Source organism: Schistocerca americana, chromosome 8 (assembly GCF_021461395.2).
Source record: "Schistocerca americana isolate TAMUIC-IGC-003095 chromosome 8, iqSchAmer2.1, whole genome shotgun sequence".
In the NCBI taxonomy this organism is placed as follows: domain Eukaryota; kingdom Metazoa; phylum Arthropoda; class Insecta; order Orthoptera; family Acrididae; genus Schistocerca; species Schistocerca americana.
In genome coordinates this window covers 193,990,660-194,013,594 of record NC_060126.1, presented here as the reverse complement: position 1 = coordinate 194,013,594, position 22,935 = coordinate 193,990,660, and the positions used below count along the sequence as shown (strand labels likewise).

At 42.4% G+C, this 22,935-nt stretch overlaps 1 protein-coding gene across 1 annotated transcript in view; it reads right to left on the bottom strand.

Annotated features, from left to right (window-relative positions):
* The window catches only part of LOC124545242 (WD repeat-containing protein WRAP73-like), an 84,131-nt gene that overhangs the window by 5,780 nt on the left and 55,416 nt on the right, over window positions 1-22,935 (bottom strand). The window contains exon 6 of the mRNA XM_047124114.1: window positions 8,929-9,141. Within this exon, the coding sequence (XP_046980070.1) occupies window positions 8,929-9,141 (213 nt within the window). The remainder of the gene's footprint in view (window positions 1-8,928; window positions 9,142-22,935) is intronic.

Here is a 22,935-nt window from a genome sequence, read left to right as displayed (position 1 = left end):
GGAAACATCCCCCAGGCTGTGGCTAAGCCGTGTCTCCGCAATATCCTTTCTTTCAGGAGTGCTAGTTCTGCAAGGTTCACAGGAGAGCTTCTGTAAAGTTTGGAAGGTAGGAGACGAGGTACTGGCAGAAGTAAAGTTGTGAGTACCGGGCGTGAGTCGTGCTTCGGTAGCTCAGTTGGCAGAGCACTTGCCCGCGAAAGGCAAAGGTCCCGAGTTCGAGTCTCGGTCGGGCACACAGTTTTAATCTGCCAGGAAGTTTCATATCAGCGCACACTCCGCTGCAGAGTGAAAATCTCATTCTGGAAACATCCCCCAGGCTGTGGCTAAGCCATGTCTCCGCAATATCCTTTCTTTCAGGAGTGCTAGTTCTGCAAGGTTCGCAGGTGAGCTTCTGTAAAGTTTGGAAGGTAGGAGACGAGGTACTGGCAGAAGTAAAGCTGTGAGTACCGGGCGTGAGTCGTGCTTCGGTAGCTCAGTTGGCAGAGCACTTGCCCGCGAAAGGCAAAGGTCCCGAGTTCGAGTCTCGGTCGGGCACACAGTTTTAATCTGCCAGGAAGTTTCATATCAGCGCACACTCCGCTGCAGAGTGAAAATCTCATTCTGGTTCATATATCATATTTGTTACCTTCCACTTAGTCAAATTTATACTGCATGGAGTCACATCCCAACGTTTTAAGAAAATGAAAGTTAATTGTCATTAACTCACCTCGTTTGTAATGGCAAACTGACAGCACAATACACATGACTGGATAGGAGTTGGAGACATTTTACTGATACAGCACACCCATACAAAAAATTTCCTCAAGAAACAGTATGATACCTTTTACTCTATTCTTCATACAGTACAGGTAATATATCCGTTTCAAAAGTTTTGAAAATAACAGAAAATTAGCTCATTTGGTTGGTCAGTTGCTTAGGGGACCTAACACCTAGGTCATCAGTCCCATCAGGTTAGGGAAGGATGGGGACGGAAATAGGCCGTGCCCTTTCACCATCCCGGCATCTGCCTGAAGCAATTTAGGGAAATCACAGAAAACCTAACTCAGCATGGCTGGATGTGAGTTTGAAGTGCCATCCTCCTGAATGAAATCCACCTGTCTGCCACAAACGCAACACATCCACCCAGAATAACAGAAGGCAAGAGACAGATCCAGTGAAAACTTGCTGATAATTGACAATTTGATTACTGTGTATACCTCAGGTTTCTTGCAAGTTCTCCATGTAAAATATCATCTATGTCACACATAGGAGTTTTGAAATATGTTTACTGCCTCACAACTCAGAAAAAGCTGACATTGGTTTAGTGTACAAAATCTACCATAAGACTGACCTCCAAAGCAGAAACACTACTAACTTAATTTATATAGATTCCAACTATTATGAAGTTATATTATGCATTGTTTCAATTAAACAAATCTGCATTTATGATTAAGATTTCAATGCTTTTAGAAACCTGACTATGAAATTTAGCTTTGCAATTCATTACAATGTTCCTGAAAACATCTGCATGTCGAAATATTTCAGTTCTCACATTACAGTTACATGAAATGTACATCAATAACAATGTCTTAATTATTTCTGTTTATTACTTTAGAAATACAATGTGATTTTTGTTCCTAACGTAAATCCTGTGTCTTTATAGTTGCCTGTGTTGTAATTTTTATTACTTTTCTACGTACATATTTCACGATTTATAAATTGGGCTTTTGTTTACATTATTTTTGACATTTTTAATTTGTAGTTCAATATATCCATAAATTAATTAGAATGCATCCTATCTGATCACAGTTCATTATAAGTGGACTTATTCTGATCACAGTAATCCAACAATGTTACAACTGGAGCTCTTGCATCTACATAGCTTTGCATTAACAACGCATGTTAGTATCACATTCTCTGGTATCTTCAGAAACAACTTTTTGTTCAGTCTGTTTATTTTGTGATATTTTTAATCTTATGCTTTCAGTTTGTTCATTTAAATTTTCATAAGGGCACATTTTTGTTATTTCTTATAAATTTGTGTGCTTCTGCTACAACCAAATCAGTTTTCTATTTTACAACTCAGTTCAATCAGTCAAAACAAGATTTATGATAATTTGTTTTGTAGCAAAACATTTTAAATAATCATATTAAAATTAAAACTGTTTTGACAAATAAGTTATATTAAAGAAATATTTATATATTTGTGTAATATATAAGGTTTTCATACCCTCTTTGGTGGTCACACTGTTTTTGTTCAGTATAAACTGGGACTAGATACAGTATGTAACAAGTTAGTTGTAAGAGGGAGTTGTGATATGTGTTGTGGGTAGAAGAACTGTATCATATCATGTGTGTGGATGGATATGTGTGTGTGTGCGAGTGTATACCCGTCCTTTTTTCCCCCTAAGGTAAGTCTTTCCGCTCCCGGGATTGGAATGACTCCTTACCCTCTCCCTTAAAACCCACATCCTTTCGTCTTTCCCTCTCCTTCCCTCTTTCCTGATGAGGCAACAGTTTGTTGCGAAAGCTTGAATTTTGTGTGTATGTCGACCTGCCAGCACTTTCATTTGGTAAGTCACACACACACACACACACACACATATATATATATATATATATATATATAAGAAACCAAAATGATGAAATTCTTCATCTACTTATGAAAATACTGAACCAACTAAAAGAATATGAGTTAATACAGAACTTGACATCCTGCAGCAGCAGTTTGAGAATGGGGTACAAAATGTAATTTTACTGCTTGTTCTCAAACAATTTTCAGAATGTGGAAAATATCAGATTTATTTAATTCAGAAGGTCCATTACCAGCAACTCCTATTACACAGCACCGTATACCGACTGGCGATAGTCCGCCGGTCTATAGAAAACCATACAGGATAGCAAAACACCTACAACCACTAGTGGAAGAATTTATAAATCAACAGCTAAGGGACAGTATTATAGAGAACAGTGAAAGCCCGTGGTCTGCCAACATAGTGGTAGTTCCTAAGAAGTCATTAGACGGTACTAAAAAAGTAGGTTGTTAACTTTTTCCGAATTAGGTGGGAATGGTTATTACAGTCTCTAAAAATTTTGTATATTGTTTCCACTCAACACATTAGGATCTATAAAGAAGTCCACATCTAGCACCAGTAGCACCTGAAACAGACACTTTCATTTTCTGCAGCATCATTATATCCTATACTAGTTCCCACACACTGCACACAGTACAAATGTGACACCATACCTTGCCAACATTATACTTACTCACTCACTAAGGTGTGAACACTTAATTACAAAGACGGGAATATAGCGCAATGTGACAGCATAGCTGCTTGTTAATGGATTAGACCTCCTCTTCTGAGTACTCACTGTCACACACAAAGGCAACTGGAGGAATAACCGAGATGGCACAAGTTGAGTCCAAGATCCAGTTAAGGGATTTGAACTGCCTGCTGAATTTGGCATTATGCCACCTGGGGTCAGCAATTAGCCTTTGGTCATTAATTCCATCTTTCCCACACACAAAGCAAATCAAGTAGAGGGAGTAGTGGGGTTGTGGAGGGAGTGAACACTAATCAACTGAGTAAGGCAGAAAAAAATGACAAACATCACTGTACTGTGCCAAAACGAGCTGGTCTCTGATTTATGAGGCATCAAACTGCAAGGTGTTTTACATTGCTACCAACCTTAGCCCAGTGTACAGTATAGCGTGTGCTGGCACTGTCAACATCTTTCTGTGTTGTCTTTACTGTTCTGAGTTTTGTTTCAAGTGCCATTAACATTGTGAGTCCTGTCTTCTTTCACATACAAAACCAGACAACTTGCCAAACTCAATGCTGTCTGCTAAAGCAGTCAGGCTATGTCAGCACAGACGGTACAGCTGACAGGCTGACCTGATCAGTTAGTCCACACCAAACACAGTGTAGTGTCTCCAAGCATTGGGCAAATAGAGGATGTACACATAAATAAGTCATTTTGCATTATTACTTGAATGCTGAAGTAGCATCCAACATTTCAAGTGCATGCCTTGGCCTGAAATGAGACCATGCTATAATTAAAGAATAGAAGAATCTTTGAGAATTAAAGAACATAAGAATCTTCGAGCCATCCACCCAAGAGTATTTACAGTCCACACCTTACTGAATAATGCTCCAAACTCCCATTGAAGTCTTGCTGACCTGTGTAGGAAATCATAGTCAGTTGCAGTGTCACACTTTTTTTTCTGATGTAAGAATGGTAAGAGACTGAATCTTACAAAGGCTTCTATCGTAATGGCTACCATTACCACCATATACCAGCACCAGGGTCTGAATTATCCAGGAAGATTTGGGGTCACCTAAATAGAATCCAAACAGACCAACCCAGAACTCCATCTACCCCAGACAGATGCGACATTGCTGATAGCATTGAATGCGACTGATGAGCAGCAGAGCGTACTGTGTAACACACTGTCCAACAGTACTCCATGAGAAGATATTCTGGGAAATGGATGATACTGAATATAAATAAATATCTGTAAATGGTGAATGCTGTGTTAAAGCTATTTTTTTCATAGAATTTGTGATTTGAGTTGTTAATAATAACAATAATAATAAATAATTATTATTATTATAACTACTACTACTACTACTACTACTACTACTACTACTACTACTACTCAGCTGCTGAGAATTCTTCCGGGTCCATGGAACTCTTATATCCCTGGCGTTTTGTCCAAAGCTACGTTGGACATCTTCGGAGGTGTTCTTTCTTTGGAGGTGCTCCTGGTTGTGGTGAGTCTTGCCGACTGACGAGTCAGACATTGAAGAAGGGTCTAAATACTGTGGAAAGTGAGCGTGGTCTGGATTTCATGTGATAGCAGAGCTAAACCTTGTCAAGGATAAAATATAACTATTGATCATAGTATGTCAAAGATAAAAACTTCTCATTGATTCTGTAGCGCCATTGTCCATATATCGCTGAGTTTCATAGCTTCTTCTTTTCTGTTAAAATTATCCTCGTATTTATATATTTCGATGGCTTCTCTATGTAGCCATGGATAATAGTTCGTCATAGTAAACAAAACTTCAGTTTCTGAAAATTTCACTATGTGATCACCCGACTGAAGAGCATGTTCCGCCACAGCTGACTTGTCTGTTTTCCCTAGTTGGCAAAGACTTTTATGTTCCTTCAACCGTGTATTCACACTTCTCTTTGTAGTTGCAATGTAGACCCTACCACATGTACATGGTATCTTGTATACACCACTTGCAGAGAGATGGGGGCGTTTATCCTTAACGGAACGAAGTGCTTAGCCTATTTTATTAGTTGGTCTGAAAATTGGTTGAATGTTATGTTTCTTTAAAATCTTGCTGATTTGACCCATTACTTTTTTTTGATGAAGGGTAGAGAAACCGTGTTCTTCCATCGCTGTGTCCTATCGAAATATATAAACATCAGGATAATTTTAACAGAAAAGAAGAAGCTATGAAACTCAGCGATATTTGGACAGTGGTGCTACAGAATCAAAGAGAAGTTTTTATCTTTGGCATACTATGATCAATAGTTATATTTTATCCTTGACAAGGTTTATCTCTTCTATCACGTGAAATCCAGATTGCACCCTCTTTCCACAGTATTTAGGCCGCTCTTCGACGTCCAACTCATCAGATGGCAAGACTCAGCATAACCAGGAGCACCTCCAAAGGAGAAGCACCTCCAAAGATGTCCAACATAGCTTTGGACAAAATGTCAGGGATAGAAGAGTTCCATGCACCATGGCCATACGACCTGGAAGAATTCTCGGCAGCTCAAACATCTGGTCATGAAAGCCTTCATTGTATGACTACTATTACTATCACCACCTCACCATTATTATTATTATTATTATAATTATTAGATATTTGTAATTTTTCTTTCTAAAATTTTCTTTTTTTGCTATTCATAGTTTCTGCATGTACATAAATCTAAGACTGTTACAGCTCAGATTGCCATACGACAAATAAATTATTATATTGCAATATCTTTCCATAAAAACTACTTAAAGCAAATAATTCACCTATTTAGATCTTATTTGCACATGAAAGGTATTACTAACAGATTTCCAATTCTGTGCTGCTAACACATTTTGCATTTATAACCTTACTTTCCAAAACCACATGTGATTTAAAATTCATTTTCTTTTGAACAGTTTTATAACTTCTGCTGAGAAATTACTATATATCATTTGAATAACTACACAAAATTTTTCCTCCATGACATTTATTTCCTTTGAAACATTCTCTGAAATTTATGATAAAGGTTTGAGCAGAGATACTTCAAGCAACTAGTTTTATTTCTTTTCAATGTACATATTCCTGGAAATGTGAAACCAACCTCAATCCTTAAAACTATATAGCACTTCCAGGACACTGAAAGAAGTGTAACCATGTAGCAGATGCATTCTCTTTGCCACTTTGCTCATTTGTTTCCAGGCAACATAAAGTTTATCTGCACTGTAAGTTGTCCACTTGACGAAGTAGACGCCAAACAAATGCAAAAAACGCTACGAAGATGTAAACTGGTCATTCAGTCAACTGCCAACCTACCTTCAACCCAATACAGGAGGGAAAAAACCCTTAATGATGAAGCAGTTTTTAATCAATGACTGTCTTTCTGTCAATAACATATGGTTCACAGTACTGTAATACATGAATCCACATTGTAAATAAGGAAACAGCAGTGCAATTATTGTTTTACTAACTTAATTCTCCATAGATGAGCAGAATTTTCACCTTACATGCATCCCCAACAGAAGTTCCTAATGCACACCTGCAACGGGCACTCAATGGTGAGGTAAGGTGATTTGAATCCTTGAGGTGAAGGAAATTTTCACTGCCAGTATTTGGCCAGCAAGGAGTGCAGAGGTCATGGTGTGAAGTTTCTGACCACCAGTCTTTGCACTAGTGTTGCGGATTAAATATCACAACTCTCTGCAGTGCCTCATGAAGTGAGGGCATTTGGCACTGTTCCATTTCCTTCTATCTTATGGCCAAACAATAAACATAACACGACACTACACATGCACCCATTACACTTGCCTACACCCTACAAATACATGTGTGACACAGCTCTCACATATCCGCACTGGAAGGAGCCAATGCGCACAGAGGAAGAAAACACTTTCAGAAAGACGGTTCTGTGAGATATCCCAGCCAATAATGCTATATGACATTTACATTTAAATTTCTACCTTCTCTTCATTGGTGTATGTTGTACATATACAAATCTTAAATTGAAGATGATTGACTGAATGACCAGTGTTTTCTTGTGTTTTCCTTGTGCTTCCAGTGAATGTGTTACATTACTCTGGATACTTGCAACGTGTGCTAGCACAGGAAAGTCAAAATCAACTTTTGTGTTACATATTTAACATTATGCTTGCATGAGTGGTACATTGTGATATGATTCTGAACAGGTCTTGGGGAGAGAAAATGGAATATGAGAAAAATAAAAGAAAATTAAGGTGCTATTTTAAAAAGATGTACTGCTTTTCATATTTTCATGCTGGGAACATGTCCTGGTATGTTTATATATGGTACTAGATCTTGCTTAAAGATATTTCTCCTTTGTAGAGTAAGCAGTTCTGCTCGCATATCACAAATGTAGTCATTGTGTGTTAAATCCGCCTCAGTGGCCAATTTCGCTAACACACGTTTGTGAGGTGACAGTCAACATGGGTGTGAACCAGTTCAAATCCTTGGTGGATGAAATTTTAACTGCCAGTATTTGGCCAGCAAAGGGAAGAGAGGTGGTAACATAAAGTTCTTTATCATTGGTCTTTGCACCAATGTCCTGGATAAAATTCTGAACAACTCCACAGTGTCTCACGAAGTGAGAGCAGGTGACACCATTGATGGTGGTCTGTCTGTCTGACAGGGACGTTAAGTTCATTGGCCCCCTTGGTGCTATCTGCAAGGAGTAGGCTACAGGTCGGCACAGGATTTCACCCTCTCCCTTCTCCTCACTTACACTTACATACACATCTCACATTTTACAACAGAAAGGTGCCTGATGGCATTAAGAATAAGGAACACCTTCACAATTAGGTGGCTGAACCTGCCCTTCTGGGTGTCCCTGCAACTCATGCCATACAATCATTTTTTTTTCCTTGTGTGTGTTAAATATAAAGTCACATAGTGGATGTGGAAACACTAAAGCCACTTTTTATGTGCCAACTGTAATCCAGACTTCCTGCAACTGAAGATCTTTCGAGAATTAATGACAGATTATACATACTCTTATTCTTTGAAGTGTACAACAGGCATTTGCTATGACGATTCCAGGATTTTGCAATAAAACTTTGATCTAACAGCACAACTCTGTTATGCTCCCCAATCCAAAGAGGTATGCATGCTCCACAATGACATGTCCAGCACACAAATTGTTGAGTGATCTCCAAATGCCATTATAGCTCCCCATGTGTACTTGTAATGGTGCAGGGAGCAAGAGATACAAATCAGGAGTTAGAGGGATACGTGGTGGAGATGGAACTCCAAGACTGACTGTTCATAACCTGACTTGGTCTTGAAACTTCCTGGCAGATTAAAACTGTGTGCCGGACCGAGACTCGAACTCGGGACCTTTGCCTTTCACGGACAAGTGCTCTACCGACTGAGCTACCCAAGCACGACTCACGCCCCATCCACACAGCTTTACTTCTGCCAGTACCTCGTCTCCTACCTTCCAAACTTAACAGAAGCTCTCCTGTGAACCATGCAGAACTAGCACTCCTGAAAGAAAGGATATTGCGGAGACATGGCTTAGCCACAGCCTGGGAGATGTTTCCAGAATGAGAATTTCACTCTGCAGCGGAGTGTGCGCTGATATGAAACTTCCTGGCAGATTAAAACTGACTCATTCTGACTTGGTCTTCTTCTTCCCCTGCTACTTTTACAAAGGTGTCAGAAGGAGTTACATCTCACTGACCTGTAATGGGCTCACTGTGGATGACAGCACTGACAAGGCAGCCATTCAAATCCCAGACCCATGCAAGAGCAGGCATGCTGTCATCGCGTGTCACCAGCCACGAGCCACAGCTACTGAAGTTCAACACACCGACACCCCGGTTTTTCCAGCTGTCACCTCCCTTGTCCCAGGCCAATGGTATCACTGTCACTGGGCGATATTTTACTACTTCAGCTGCAACAAGTCAATTACAGTGTAGTAGTGACAGGCAGTTCACCAGCAGAATTCATAAAATTTCATCACATATTAAAATGAGGGAATGATTAAATGATGAAATTTTATCAAAAATAGCCAATAATGACAATTACAGACATGAAAAATGATAAGCATACAAAGCACATAAATTTTAATTGTAAAATAAACATCAACACTACAAAAATGAAACATTAATTTATTCTTTGATTTAGATGGTTAATATACTACTGTTGCCTATCAGAAAGGTCTTGTTAGATGTGAAATATTTTAATGCATCAGTACCTACAGTGAAATTAGAAGATCAAATTTACTGAGAATAGCTTTTGAGTCATTAAGGTAAATATTCCAGATGGGCAATATTCCACACAGCTACTGAAATATATTTGTTACTGAGTCATATCTATTAAGCATATACTACATTCCATAATACAGCCTGTTAATTTTTGAATGGGGTAGGATTCACCAACAGAAAAGCAAGTCTTTGTTACTCCCATCAGTTTTTGTTAAATTTAAATGAATGAATATCATTCATGCCTTCTTACTGAAATAGGCAGTCTCAGAGTCCTGTGTCATGTACAGATAGGTCTGTGCTGCCAGGGAGTTATTTGCATGCTTCAATGTGTTCACTCCTTCGGAATCCTCCTGTGCTGGGTGTTACTTGCATGCTTGCAACATCTTTCTTCCTTCTGTAACAGCTGATAGTGGAGGATTGCCAAATTTACAATTGATTCACTGCAGAAGTAGTGTCACCGTTCCAATATGGTAGCTGTCACACATTTACAGCTCCAAGTGTGTTGTGCATTCTTGGCTACAAGCCAGTATTCATGCATTATAGAAATGTTATATAGGAAAGAGAAGTATATAAATTTTACATTCAATTTTGAGTGTAGTTTGTATGTGCTTGTCAACCATGAATAAACGATCAAAATCTAATTATTTGTGGAGATATTTTTCCATGTGTGATGAAAATAACCAAATTACGCAATGTGATATTTGTGGTCAAACGTGATTTTTCAAAACTGCTGCAAGTAACCTAGCAAAACATGTGGAGTGAAGGTACTGAATAGTATGTTTCATTCACAGATGAAGTACGGTAACTGCATATAAATCAGACCAAGTGCTGTTTGTGATAATATTGATGATGTCAATATACAAAATAATATTCAGCAGCTTCAAAACTCTTCAAAATACATTGTTGATTATTATTCACATGAATCTCTGGCATATTCCTCAACAATTCAAGCTGGTAACCGAAACACTGACAAAGAAACTAGAAGGACTTATTTTAAATTTATAAAAACAATGGAAACTTCTGGATGGAATATTATTATTTTAAATTTATTCACAACAATGTCAAGCCAGTTGTAGTTACAAGTATTTGAATGAAGAACATTGTTCTCTGAGCAGAAAAGTAATTACTGGAACTATGGTTCCATAAAAACACAATATGTTTATGAATGCTGTATGAGAACGGATTATACAAGGGGTGACTGAAAAGTTCTTGGCTCACCCATGAAATACTTGTTCCAGCCAAATGTCAGTTGAGCAACAAGTGGTACATTACCTTTACTAGGTTACATACCACATTTTTCATTAACATCTATTTGTTTCTCCAGATATTGGAGTTTGAAGGGTCCAAAGTGTACACATTTTGAAAAATGAATAAGGAGAGCACGTTTGTGGTCATCCAAAACCTGCTGAAAAAGGACATGAGTGCAATGGAGATCTATAATGTCATGATGGAATATTAGGGAAGGATTCCCCTTTCTATTCCATGGTCAAAAACTGGGTGGCAGAATTCAAGAGGGGTACTACCTGCGTCCAAGATGCATCACACAGAGAAGACCGGTAATGGTCAGTACAAATGAAAAAGTCACTGCAGTCCAGGACATCATCATGGCAGACCAGCGTATGACAGTACACTACATCGCTGAGAAAGTGGGCATCTCTCTGGAACAAGCTGGACACATCATAAGAGTTGTACTTGACATCCACAAGGTCCCATGTTCATGGGTCCCAAGAATGTTGACAGCAGGTTCTCATAATGGTGTTCACTTGGCAGAAAAATGAAGAAGATGCAGTTTAACCTTTCAGATAAGGTTCTAGCCATAATCAGTAATATATGGCAAACATGAAAAATATGACAGATAACAAATTAACTTTAGTTTTGGATGTTTTGCTCACATGCTGAACCTAATTCTGCTAGATGCTGTCAAATAAATTAAAGTGTTAAAAGGGGAAGTGAAACTTACTAATGGATGCTATAAAAACAACTGTAACACTAATAAAGACATTCCAGTTTTAAAAGAAGAGAAGTGGGCAAAATGCAAAGAACTGAGTGAAGAATGGAAATAATTTAAAGTGACTTCAGGTAAGTAACAAACAGCATGTGGCACATTATTATGTTCTGCTTCCCACAGATGCCCTCATAGATGTTTGCAAGAATATAAATAAATGAAAATTCTTTGTGGTGGTGTTAATGTGGTCAGTCTACTACAAAAAGAACTGACTACACGAACAAGAGATATTGACAATGAGTGTAACAAAACAATTGCAGTGTCAACTTCCTTGGCCCCCAGATTTATGTTGTTGACTTGTTGCTGCCCATTCAACGAAAACTCATTGCACCAATTAAAGTCAACTGCACAGAGTCAAAATAACACAGCAAACACAGAACAAGCCATAAAGAATAAACAAGCAAAGATTTCAGAAAATATTGGAAATTTCTCGCTTTTGGAAAGGTTTCCACAGAAGATTACCACCAAAAACCTACAAGTACATACAGTAGCTCTAGGATAATATAATTGTGTTCTTAGAGCAATGGCTACAAATCTTTAAGAATTCTTTCATATACCTGCTAAAAAAACTTTTATTATGCCACTTTTGTTATTACTTTTGAGTGACACACATCTACTCCCATTATAGAAATTAATTGCTATTTGAAGGAAGACTACCTTCACAATGACAAAGATTCATTGTAGTTACGGAAACAGACCAGAACTCTTGTCCATTATTGTGAAAGAGTCTTGCACTCTAGATTCCATGTGTTTGGAAAATCACTGCCTTGGGAAAGGACTTTTTTCGAATGCAAGCTACCACATGTAATAAATGATTGTCATATTTGCTTAAGCACAAAACTTGTTGGAAAGATTATGCTCTTACATAAAAACATTTGTTTGTTGAAGGATCCATGGACACTGTTTCAAATCTTCAATAACTCTTAAATTAATTAAATTCAAAATGATTTCCTTAGCCACATGAAACACCTATAAAACATTGTTACAGAAATACAAACTATTTTGCTGGGTTTAATGCATTAGCCCCAATTTGGAACCTATTAATTATTTAATAGGTTTCTGAACTTACTATCTGTTGTAATCTTACCATAATTAACATTTTAGTCAATCCTTAGCAAAAACAGAAATTGTTCATTTTACCACAAAACAATCTGCACAGTCTATAAGTGAAATAAGGTATATGGACAAAAAATTAGAGACTGCAGACTGTGTCAAATTCCTTGGCGTGTTAGTCAATAAAAACCTGTTTTGGAGTCACCATGTGGACAACATACAGGGCCGACTGAATAGCCTTGTATATATTATGAATATCTTGTATAGTATTACTGATTTAGCTGTAAGAAAAACTGTATATAATGCATATTTTGTTTCAGCCATTAGATATAGTATAATTTTGTGGGGGTCTGAAAAAACAAATTTACTTAGAGCTTTTAGACTACAAAAAAGAATCATCCGAGCAATGGTGGGAGCAAAATCAAAGCAACACTGCAAACCTTTATTTGTAAAACTGGATCTAATGAGCATTCCAAGCATATACATCTATGAAACTCTCATTTTCACGGAAAGAAACCCACAACTTTTTGAGGGCAACTTCTTCTTGCATCAATATGACACTAGACATAGAACGAGCTACATGTTACCTACCCACCATTTAAAATCATATGAAAAAACCCCATACTATATGGGCATGAAATTTGTAAATAAGATATGGAAAGATATGGATGACCCAAATGTAAAAGGTACCACAAGAGACCTGGAAAAAATATCTGAAAGATAAATGTTACTATAGTGTAGAAGATTTCATGAATGGCAACAATGCATTATAATTGTAATTAAAATACCTCTTTGAAGATGTTACACCATATATGTTATTAGTTTATTGTCTATTTTTAGTATTGTTATATATAGTGTAGAACTGACAAGTCACCTATGTCACAATCTTTGATTGTATAAGGCATGTTATGTGATAATAAAAATTGAATTGAATTGAATTAAATCTGTTATGCTTTATTGTAAAGAAAGGCAATTTCACTTAATGATCAGAAATCTGAGCTATGTAAGCAAGCCACAGCACAGTCATTTCTTAATATAGTATACAACTCAACAATACCTACAAGGACTTTAAAGCAGGCATTTCATAGTCTAAATGGGAAACATATGACAGAAGACACCAAACTTCTTGGCATACCATCCAAATATATTTCAGTTTTTAAGGCAATCTTGGCAGGTTCCAAAGAAATGGTAGGAATGAATGGGGAGTTAACTGACTGTTACAATGTCAATATCAGTGTCAATGAAGATTTGGGCAAGATGATGCTCTTTCCACAATGCTTTTCAATTTGATCTCAGAAGCAATGATCCAAAAACTCCGGATATCTGAATGCATAGGTATAAGGACCACACAGTTGGCTGCATATGCTGATGATGTTGCAGTTTTTAGCAGATGGAAGATGTCAAGTGGTAGAAATGAAAGAAGCCACACAGCCTAGGCCATAGGAAGTTAACGAATTGAAAACTAAATATATGAAATTTCATAGAACAGGAGACAATAACCAGGATAGCTGGTTGGCAGCAGGTTTAAATTTTTGGCATGCGGAGGATTTTGAATTGCAAAAAGGTGGGAATTTAAGGAGATGGGACCTGGATAAACTGAAAGAACCAGAGGTTGTACAGAGTTTCAGAGAGAGCATAAGGGAACAATTGACAGGAATGGGGAAAAGAAATACAGTAGAAGAAGAATGGACATCTTTGAGGGATGAAATAGTGAAGGCTGCAGAGGATCAATTAGGTAAAAAGACGAGGGCTAGTAGAAACCCTTTGGTAACAGAAGAAATATTGAATTTAATTGATGAAAGGAGAAAATATAAAAATGCAGTAAATGAAGCAGCAAAAAGGAATACAAACATCTCAAAAATGATATCGACAGAAAGTGCAAAATGGCTAAGCAGGGATGGCTAGAGGACAAATGTAAGGATGTAGAGGCTTATCTCACTAGGGGTAAGATAGATACTGCCTACAGGAAAATTAAAGAGACCTTTGGAGAAAGGAGAACCACTTGCATGAATATCAAGAGCTTTGATGGAAACCCAGTTCTAAGCAAAGAAGGGAAAGCAGAAAGGTGGAAGGAGTATATAGAGGGTCTATACAAGGATGATGTATTATGGAAATGGAGGAGGATGTAGATGAAGATGAAATGGGAGATACGATACTGCGTGAAGAGTTTGACAGAGCACTGAAAGACCTGAGTCGAAACAAGGCCCCGGGAGTAGACAACATTCCATTGGAACTACTGACAGCCTTGGGAGAGCCAGTCCTGACAAAACTCTACCATCTGATGAGCAAGATGTATGAGACAGGCGAAATACCCTCAGACTTCAAGAAGAATATAATAATTCCAATCCCAAAGAAAGCAGGTGTTGACAGATGTGAAAATTACCGAACTATCAGTTTAATAAGTCACAGCTGCAAAATACTAACGCGAATTCTTTACAGACGAATGGAAAAACTGATAGAAGCTGACATCGGGGAAGATCAGTTTGGATTCCGTAGAAAGGTTGGTACACGTGAGGCAATACTAACCTTACGACTTATCTTAGAAGAAAGATTAAGAAAAGGCAAACCTACGTTTCTAGCATTTGTAGACTTAGAGAAAGCTTTTGACAATGTTAACTGGAATACTCTCTTTCAAATTCTGAAGGTGGCAGGGGTAAAATACAGGGAGTAAAAGGCTATTTACAATTTGTACAGAAAGCAGACGGCAGTTATAAGAGTCGAAGGGTATGAAAGGGAAGCAGTGATTGGGAAGGGAGTGAGACAGTGTAGCCTCTCCCAGATGTTATTCAATCTGTATATTGAGCAAGCAATAAAGGAAACAAAAGAAAAGTTTGGAGTAGGTATTAAAATCCATGGAGAAGAAGTAAAAACTTTGAGGTTCGCCGATGACATTGTAATTCTGTCAGAGACAGCAAAGGACTTGGAAGAGCAACTGAATGGAATGGACAGTGTCTTGAAAGGAGGGTATAAGATGAATAGCGACAAAAGCAAAACGAGGATAATGGAATGTAGTTGAATTAAGTCGGGTGATGCGGAGGGAATTAGATTAGGAAATGAGACACTCAAAGTAGTAAAGGCGTATTGCTATTTGGGGAGCAAAATAACTGATGATGGTCGAAGTAGAGAAGATATAAAATGTAGACTGGCAGTGGCAAGGAAAGCGTTTCTGAAGAAGAAAGATTTGTTAACATAGAGTATAGATTTAAATGTCAGGAAGTCGTTTCTGAAAGTATTTGTATGGAAGTGAAATGCGGACGATAAATAGTTTAGACAGGAAGAGAATTGTAGCTTTTGAAATGTGGTGCTACAGAAGAATGCTGAAGATTAGATGGGTAGATCACATAACTAATGAGGAGGTATTGAATAGAACTGGGGAGAAGAGGAGCTTGTGGCACAACTTGACTAGAAGAAGGGATCGGTTAGTAGGACATGTTCTGAGACATCAAGGGATCACCAATTTAGTATTGGAAGGCAGCGTGGAGGGTAAAAATCGTAGAGGGAGATCAAGAGATGAATACACTAAGCACATTCAGAAGGATGTAGGCTGCAGTAGGTATTGGGAGATGAAGAAGCTTGCACAGGACAGAGTAGCATGGAGAGCTGCATCAAACCAGTCTCAGGACTGAAGACCACAACAACAGGGGCTAATATTAATAAAGTAAATAATGATGGTACCTGGACAGCAAGAACCAATTACGAGCTGAATTGGCTCATACAAGGAACTGATATTATAATGCTAAGTAAAAGTAAAAGCATGCCTGGGTCATATCCAAAGGGAGGAGGACACAAAGTAGGTCTTCCAGTGGAAACTGACAGGGAAAAGATTAAAAGAAAGACTACGCAAACGATGGCTGGACAACATGAAAGAAAACATCAGAGCCCTAGGAATCAGAAGCTGGAGAAGGAATGTAAAAGAGAGGGCAGTATGGAAGGAAATTGTTAAAAAGGCAGAGACTCACTCAGGGTTATGAAGCCATAAGAAAAAGAAGAGTCAATCCTTAGCATATGTGTAGCTTAGATCTGACAATATTTAGGAAAGGATATAGTGATATCATATAGTGGAGATTTTGAATTGCAGGTAAGCACAACAAAGAGACTGTCACAACTGAATTAAAAAAACAGACACACACACACACACACACACACACACACACACACACACACACACACACACACACACTCTAACAGGTGATAGGGGAGAGGGAGAGAAGGGGAAGGGATAGGGGGGGGGAGAGAGAGAAGGGGGAAGAGAGAGGGGGGGAAGAGAGAGGGGGGGGAAGAGAGAGAGGGGGGGGAAGAGAGAGAGGGGGGGAAGAGAGAGAGGGGGGGAAGAGAGAGAGGGGGGAAGAGAGAGAGAGGGGGGGAAGAGAGAGAGAGGGGGGGGAAGAGAGAGAGAGAGGGGGGAAGAGAGAGAGAGAGGGGGGAAGAGAGAGAGAGAGGGGGGGAAGAGAGAGAGAGAGGGGGGGAAGAGAGAGAGAGAGGGGGGGAAGAGAGAGAGAGAGGGGGGGAAGAGAGAGGGGGAAGAGAGAGGGGGAAGAGAGAGAGAGGGGGGAAGAGAGAGAGGGGGAAGAGAGAGAGAGGGGGGAAGAGAGAGAGGGGGGAAGAGAGAGAGAAGGGGGAAGAGAGAGAGAGGGGGGAAGAGAGAGAGAAGGGGGGAAGAGAGAGGGGGAAGAGAGAGGGGGGAAGAGAGAGGGGGGGAAGAGAGAGGGGGGGAAGAGAGAGGGGGGAAGAGAGAGGGGGGAAGAGAGAGGGGGGAAGAGAGAGGGGGGAAGAGAGAGGGGGGAAGAGAGGGGGGAAGAGAGGGGGGGAAGAGAGGGGGGGAAGAGAGGGGGGGAAGAGAGGGGGGGAAGAGAGAGAGAGAGAGGGGCGAAGAGAGAGAGAGAGAGGGGCGAAGAGAGAGAGAGAGAGAGAGAGAGAGAGAGAGAGAGAGAGAGAGAGAGAGAGAGAGAGAGAGAGAGAGGGGCGGAGAGAGAGAGAGAGAGAGAGAGAGAGGGGCGAAGAGAGAGAGAGAGAGAGAGGGCCGAAGAGAGAGAGAGAGAGGGCCGAAGAGAGAGAGAGAGAGAGGGCCGAAGAGAGAGAGAGAGAGAGGGCCGAAGAGAGAGAGAGGGGGCCGAAGAGAGAGAGAGGGGGCCGAAGAGAGAGAGAGGGGGCCGAAGAGAGAGAGAGAGGGGGGCGAAGAGAGAGAGAAGGGGGCGAAGAGAGAGAGAGGGGGGCGAAGAGAGAGAGAGAGAGGGGCGAAGAGAGAGAGAGAGAGGGGCGAAGAGAGAGAGAGAGAGGGGCGAAGAGAGAGAGAGAGGGGCGAAGAGAGAGAGAGAGAGAGAGAGAGAGAAAGGCGAAGAGAGAGAGAGAGAGAGGCGAAGAGAGAGAGAGAGGGGCGAAGAGAGAGAGAGAGAGAGAGAGAGAGAGAGAGAGAGAGGGGCGAAGAGAGAGAGAGAGAGAGAGAGAGGGGCGAAGAGAGAGAGAGAGAGAGAGAGAGGGGCGAAGAGAGAGAGAGGGGCGAAGAGAGAGAGAGGGGCGAAGAGAGAGAGAGGGGCGAAGAGAGAGAGAGAGGGGCGAAGAGAGAGAGGGGGGGAAGAGAGAGGGGGGGAAGAGAGAGAGAGGGGGGGAAGAGAGAGAGAGGGGGGGAAGAGAGAGAGGGGGGGAAGAGATAGAGGGGGGGAAGAGAGAGAGAGGGGGGAAGAGAGAGAGGGGGGAAGAGAGAGAGAGGGGGGAAGAGAGAGAGAGGGGGGAAGAGAGAGAGAGGGGGGAAGAGAGAGAGAGGGGGGAAGAGAGAGAGAGGGGGGAAGAGAGAGAGAGGGGTGAAGAGAGAGAGAGGGGGGAAGAGAGAGAGAGGGGGGAAGAGAGAGAGAGGGGGGAAGAGAGAGAGAGGGGGGAAGAGAGAAAGAGGGGGGAAGAGAGAGAGAGGGGGGAAGAGAGAGGGGGGGTCCTTTTTCATTGTGGTTTTAGGGCGCACAACTACAATGGTCATTAGCGCCCAGACTGCACCGCGAGGCACAAGGTTAAAACAGCAACTAAAAGGGACAACACTATAAAAGACATATCGACTGGCATAGGATTAAAAGAAACAGCATAATCAAATGTCTTTAGACATGTTTGTCAAGCGGATATAACGAAGAATGCGAGCAGCTGCTACTGGGTCATCTGTAAAGAGGCATTCAGAGTACATGGCGGGCCAAGATCAAAGTGCAGTGTATTAAAATTCGGACAGGACATTAAAATGTGGCGTACCATCAGCAATTGCCCACATGGGCAGAACGGCGCCGGCGCAGACGTCAGCAGATGGCGATGGCTGAACCGGCAGCGTCCAATTCGTAACCGGGCCAAAACGACCTCCTCCCACCGGGAAGGGCAAGAAGAGATCGTCCAAGCCATGGGAAGGGGTTTCAAGGCCCGAAGCTTGTGTTCGTAAGTGCAGCCCAATCGGCATGCCACAGTGATGAAATGCGCTGACAAATGACCCTGCTACAATCTGATGAAGGGACACAACAAGAAGGTGTCCGAGGCTGGAAGACTGCAGCCTTGGCCGCGGCATCTACAGCTTCGTTCCCAGGGATACCGACATGACCAGGAACCCACATAAAGGTAACCGGAGAACCGTCGTCTGCCAGCTGCTGAAGAGAGCGTTGGATCCGGTGCACGAAAGGGTGAACCAGATATGGATTACTGAGACTCTGGATGGCGCTCAGGGAATCGAAGTAGATGACATAAGCAGAATGTCGGTGGCGGCAGATGTAAAGAATAGCTCAGCTGTAAAGACCGAACAGTAGCCATGGAGCCGGTATTTGAAACTGTGTGCCCCGACAATAAAAGAACACCCGACACTGTCATCGGTCTTAGAGCCATCTGTATAAATGAAGATCATATTAATGAACTTTGAACGAAGTTCGACAAAACGGGAGCGGTATACCGAAGTGGGGGTAACCTCCTTCGGGAGCGAGCTGAGGTCGAGGTGAACGCGAACCTGAGCCTGGAGCCAAGGTGGCGTTTGGCTCTCGCCCACTTGAAAGGTTGCAGGGAGTGAAAAATCAAGGTGCTGAAGGAGGCGACGAAAGCGAACTCCAGGGGGTAGCAGGGCAGAGGCATACAACCCGTATTGACGGTCGAGAGAGTCGTCAAAAAAGGAAAGATAAGACGGGTGGTCGGGCACTGACAATAGCCGACAGGCATACCGACAAAGCAGTATATCGCGCCGGTAGGTTAGTGGAAATTCACCGGCTTCAGCATGAAGACTCTCGACGGGACTAGTATAGAATGCTCCGATTGCAAGACGTAAACCCCGATGTTGTATAGAGTTGAGGCGGCGTTAAGATGGACGGCTGTGCAGAGGAGTATATGAAGCTCCCATAATCCAGCTTTGAGCGGACGATCGACCGATATAGGTGAAGTAGGACTGTTCGATCCGCTCCCCACGACATACCACTGAGAACACGGAGGACATTTAGAGAACGGGTACAACGGGCAGCCAAATATGACACATGTGGAGACCAGCTAAGTTTCCTGTCAAATGTAAGACCTAAAAATTCTGTTGTCTCCACGAATGGGAGAGCAACAGGACCGAGTCGTAAGGACGGTGGGAGAAACTCTTTGTAGCACCAGAAGTTAATACAGACCGTCTTCTCGGCAGAAAAACGGAAGCCATTGGCGACACTCCAGGAGTAAAGATGGTCAAGACAACACTGAAGACAGTGCTCCAGGAAACACGTATGCTGCGCGCTGTAATAGATGGTAAAATCATCCACGAAAAGGGAGCCTGATACATCAGCTGGGAGGCAATCCATTATTGGATTGATCGCTATGGCGAAGAGAGCGACGCTCAAAACTGAGCCCTGTGGCACCCCATTCTCCTGGCGAAAGGTGTCTGACAGGACAGAACCCACACATACCCTGAACTGTCGCTCCTTTAAAAAGGCACCGATAAAAAGAGGGAGGCGACCGCGAAGGCCCCATGTATGCATGGTGTGGAGAATGCCTGCCCTCCAACAGGTGTCGTAAGCCTTCTCCAAATCAAAGAACACAGCCACGGTCAGGCACTTCTGCAAGAAGTTATTCATAATGAAGGTCGATAAGGTAACCAGATGGTCAACAGCAGAGCGGCACCTACGAAATCCACATTGTACATTGGTAAGTAGGCGTCGAGATTCGAGCAGCCAAACCAAACGAGAGTTAACCATTTACTCCATCACCTTACAGACAAAGCTGGAATGCGAGATGGGTCGATAACTGGAAGGCAAGTGCTTGTCCTTCCCCGGCTTAGGAATCGGGACAACAATAGACTCGCGCCAGCATGTGGGGACATGACCCCTCAATCCAGATGCGATTATAAGTACGAAGAAGAAAACCTTTACCCGCAGGAGAAAGGTTCTTCAGCATCTGAATATGAATAGAATCAGGCCCTGGAACGGAGGACCATGACCGGGCAAGTGCATTTTCAAATTCCCGCATGGTGAATGGGGCATTAAAACTTTCACGATTCAAGGAGCGAAAGTTAGGTGGCCTTGCCTCCTCTGCCTGTTTTCGGGGGAGGAAGGCAGGGTGGTAATGAGCGGAGCTCGAAACCTCTGCGAAAAAGTGGCCGAAGGCGTTGGAGACATCCTCAGGGGCCACAAGGACGTCATTCGCGACCATCAAGCCAGAAACTGGTGAGTGGAACTTAGTGCCAGATAGCCAGCGCAGGCTACCCCAGATAACAGAAGAAGGAGTAAAACTGTTGAAGGTGCTTGTGAAAGCAGCCCAGCTGGCTTTCTTGCTTTCTTTAATAACACGACAACACTGCGCACATAATCGTTTATAATTGATACAATTCGCCACCGTAGGGTGGCGTTTAAAGGTGCATAAAGCACGTCGACGAGCACGTAAAGCGTCTCTACACGCTGCAGTCCACCAGGGGACCGGTACGCGACATGGAGAAGAAGTAGTGTGAGAGATGGAATATTCAGCAGCAGTGAGAATGACTTCCATGAGGTGTGCGACCTGACTATCGCAGCTTGCGAAGGTTTGATCCTGAAAGGTCGCCCTGGAAGAGAAGAGCCCCCAGTCTGCTTTAGAGATGTTCCAACTAGTTGAGCACGGAGAGGGGGTATGATGCAGGAGATGGATAACACACGGGAAGTGATCGCTCGAATACGTATCAGAAAGTGCGTACCACTCAAACCGACGTGCAAGTTGGGTAGTACATATAGAGAGGTCTAAATGGGAATAGGTGTGAGATATGTCCGAAAGAAAAGTAGGGGTGCCAGTATTGAGGCAGACAAGATTGATGTGGTTGAAAATGTCTGCCAACAGGGAGCCCCTCGGGCAGGATGCTGGAGAGCCCCAAAGGGGATGGTGGGCATTGAAGTCTCCAGTTAACAAAAATGGTGCAGGTAGCTGAGCAATAATTTGCATCATGTCTGCCCTGGTAACGGCAGACGACGATGGAGTGTAAACGGTACAAATGGAAAATGTAAAGGTGGGGAGAGTAATTCGGACGGCAACTGCCTGCAGGCCGGTGTGCAATGTGATGGGATCGTAGTAAATATCATCCCGGACCAGCAACATAACCCCACCATGAGCCGGAATACCTGCCACAGGGGGTAGGTCAAAACGCACAGAGGCATAGTGTGCCAAGTCAATTTGATCGCGTGGGTGTAACTTTGTTTCCTGGAGAGCTACGACGAGTGGACAGTACAAGCCGAGCAGCAACTTTAAGTCCTCTCGGTTGGAGCAAATGCCGTGAATATTCCAATGAAGAAGTGCCATTGTGAGAAGAAAAAGAAAACGGAGAAGCAAGAAGGGGTCACCTCGAAGGCCGCTGAGGGCCTGGCTTTGAGTGAGCACTGCCGCCGCTACCAATAGGCGGAGAGTCATCCTCCATTGGTTCAATAGGTTCGTTGGCCATCTTGTTAAGATGGCCGGGAGGGGGAGCTTCCTCCGCCGGTGAACGGCCAGATGTTCGGCTACCAGCGGTGCGGCCAGGTGAAACGGATGACGGCCTGGGGCGGCAACCGCTGGGTGGCGCAGGAGAAGAAACGCGCCATGACGGAGAAGGAGAACTTTGCTTCCTATGAGCCTTCTTGGAAGGTCGTTTAGTGGAAGTACTGGTCGATGGCTGGGAGTTCGAGGTAAGTAGGAAGTCTGCACGGGACGGTTCCTTCTTGAAGGCTCGTGCATCTGACTTCTGGGTCTTCGTCTTGGCAGAAGCTGATGAAGGTGCTTGTGTCTTAGGGGTGACAGGAAGAAGAGGAGACGCTGACCGGGCAATCTTAGCACTGGCCGAGCGGACGACCGTAGTGCTGAAGGTCAGATCGCATGTCTGCGTCGCCACCTCCCTGGTAGTCCAAGGAGAGGTGAGGACAGTACTGTATTTCCCCACTGGGAGCAGCGTGGGCTTCCTACTAGCAAATAGCTTGCGAGCAGCCGAGGTGGACACTTTCTCTTTGACCCA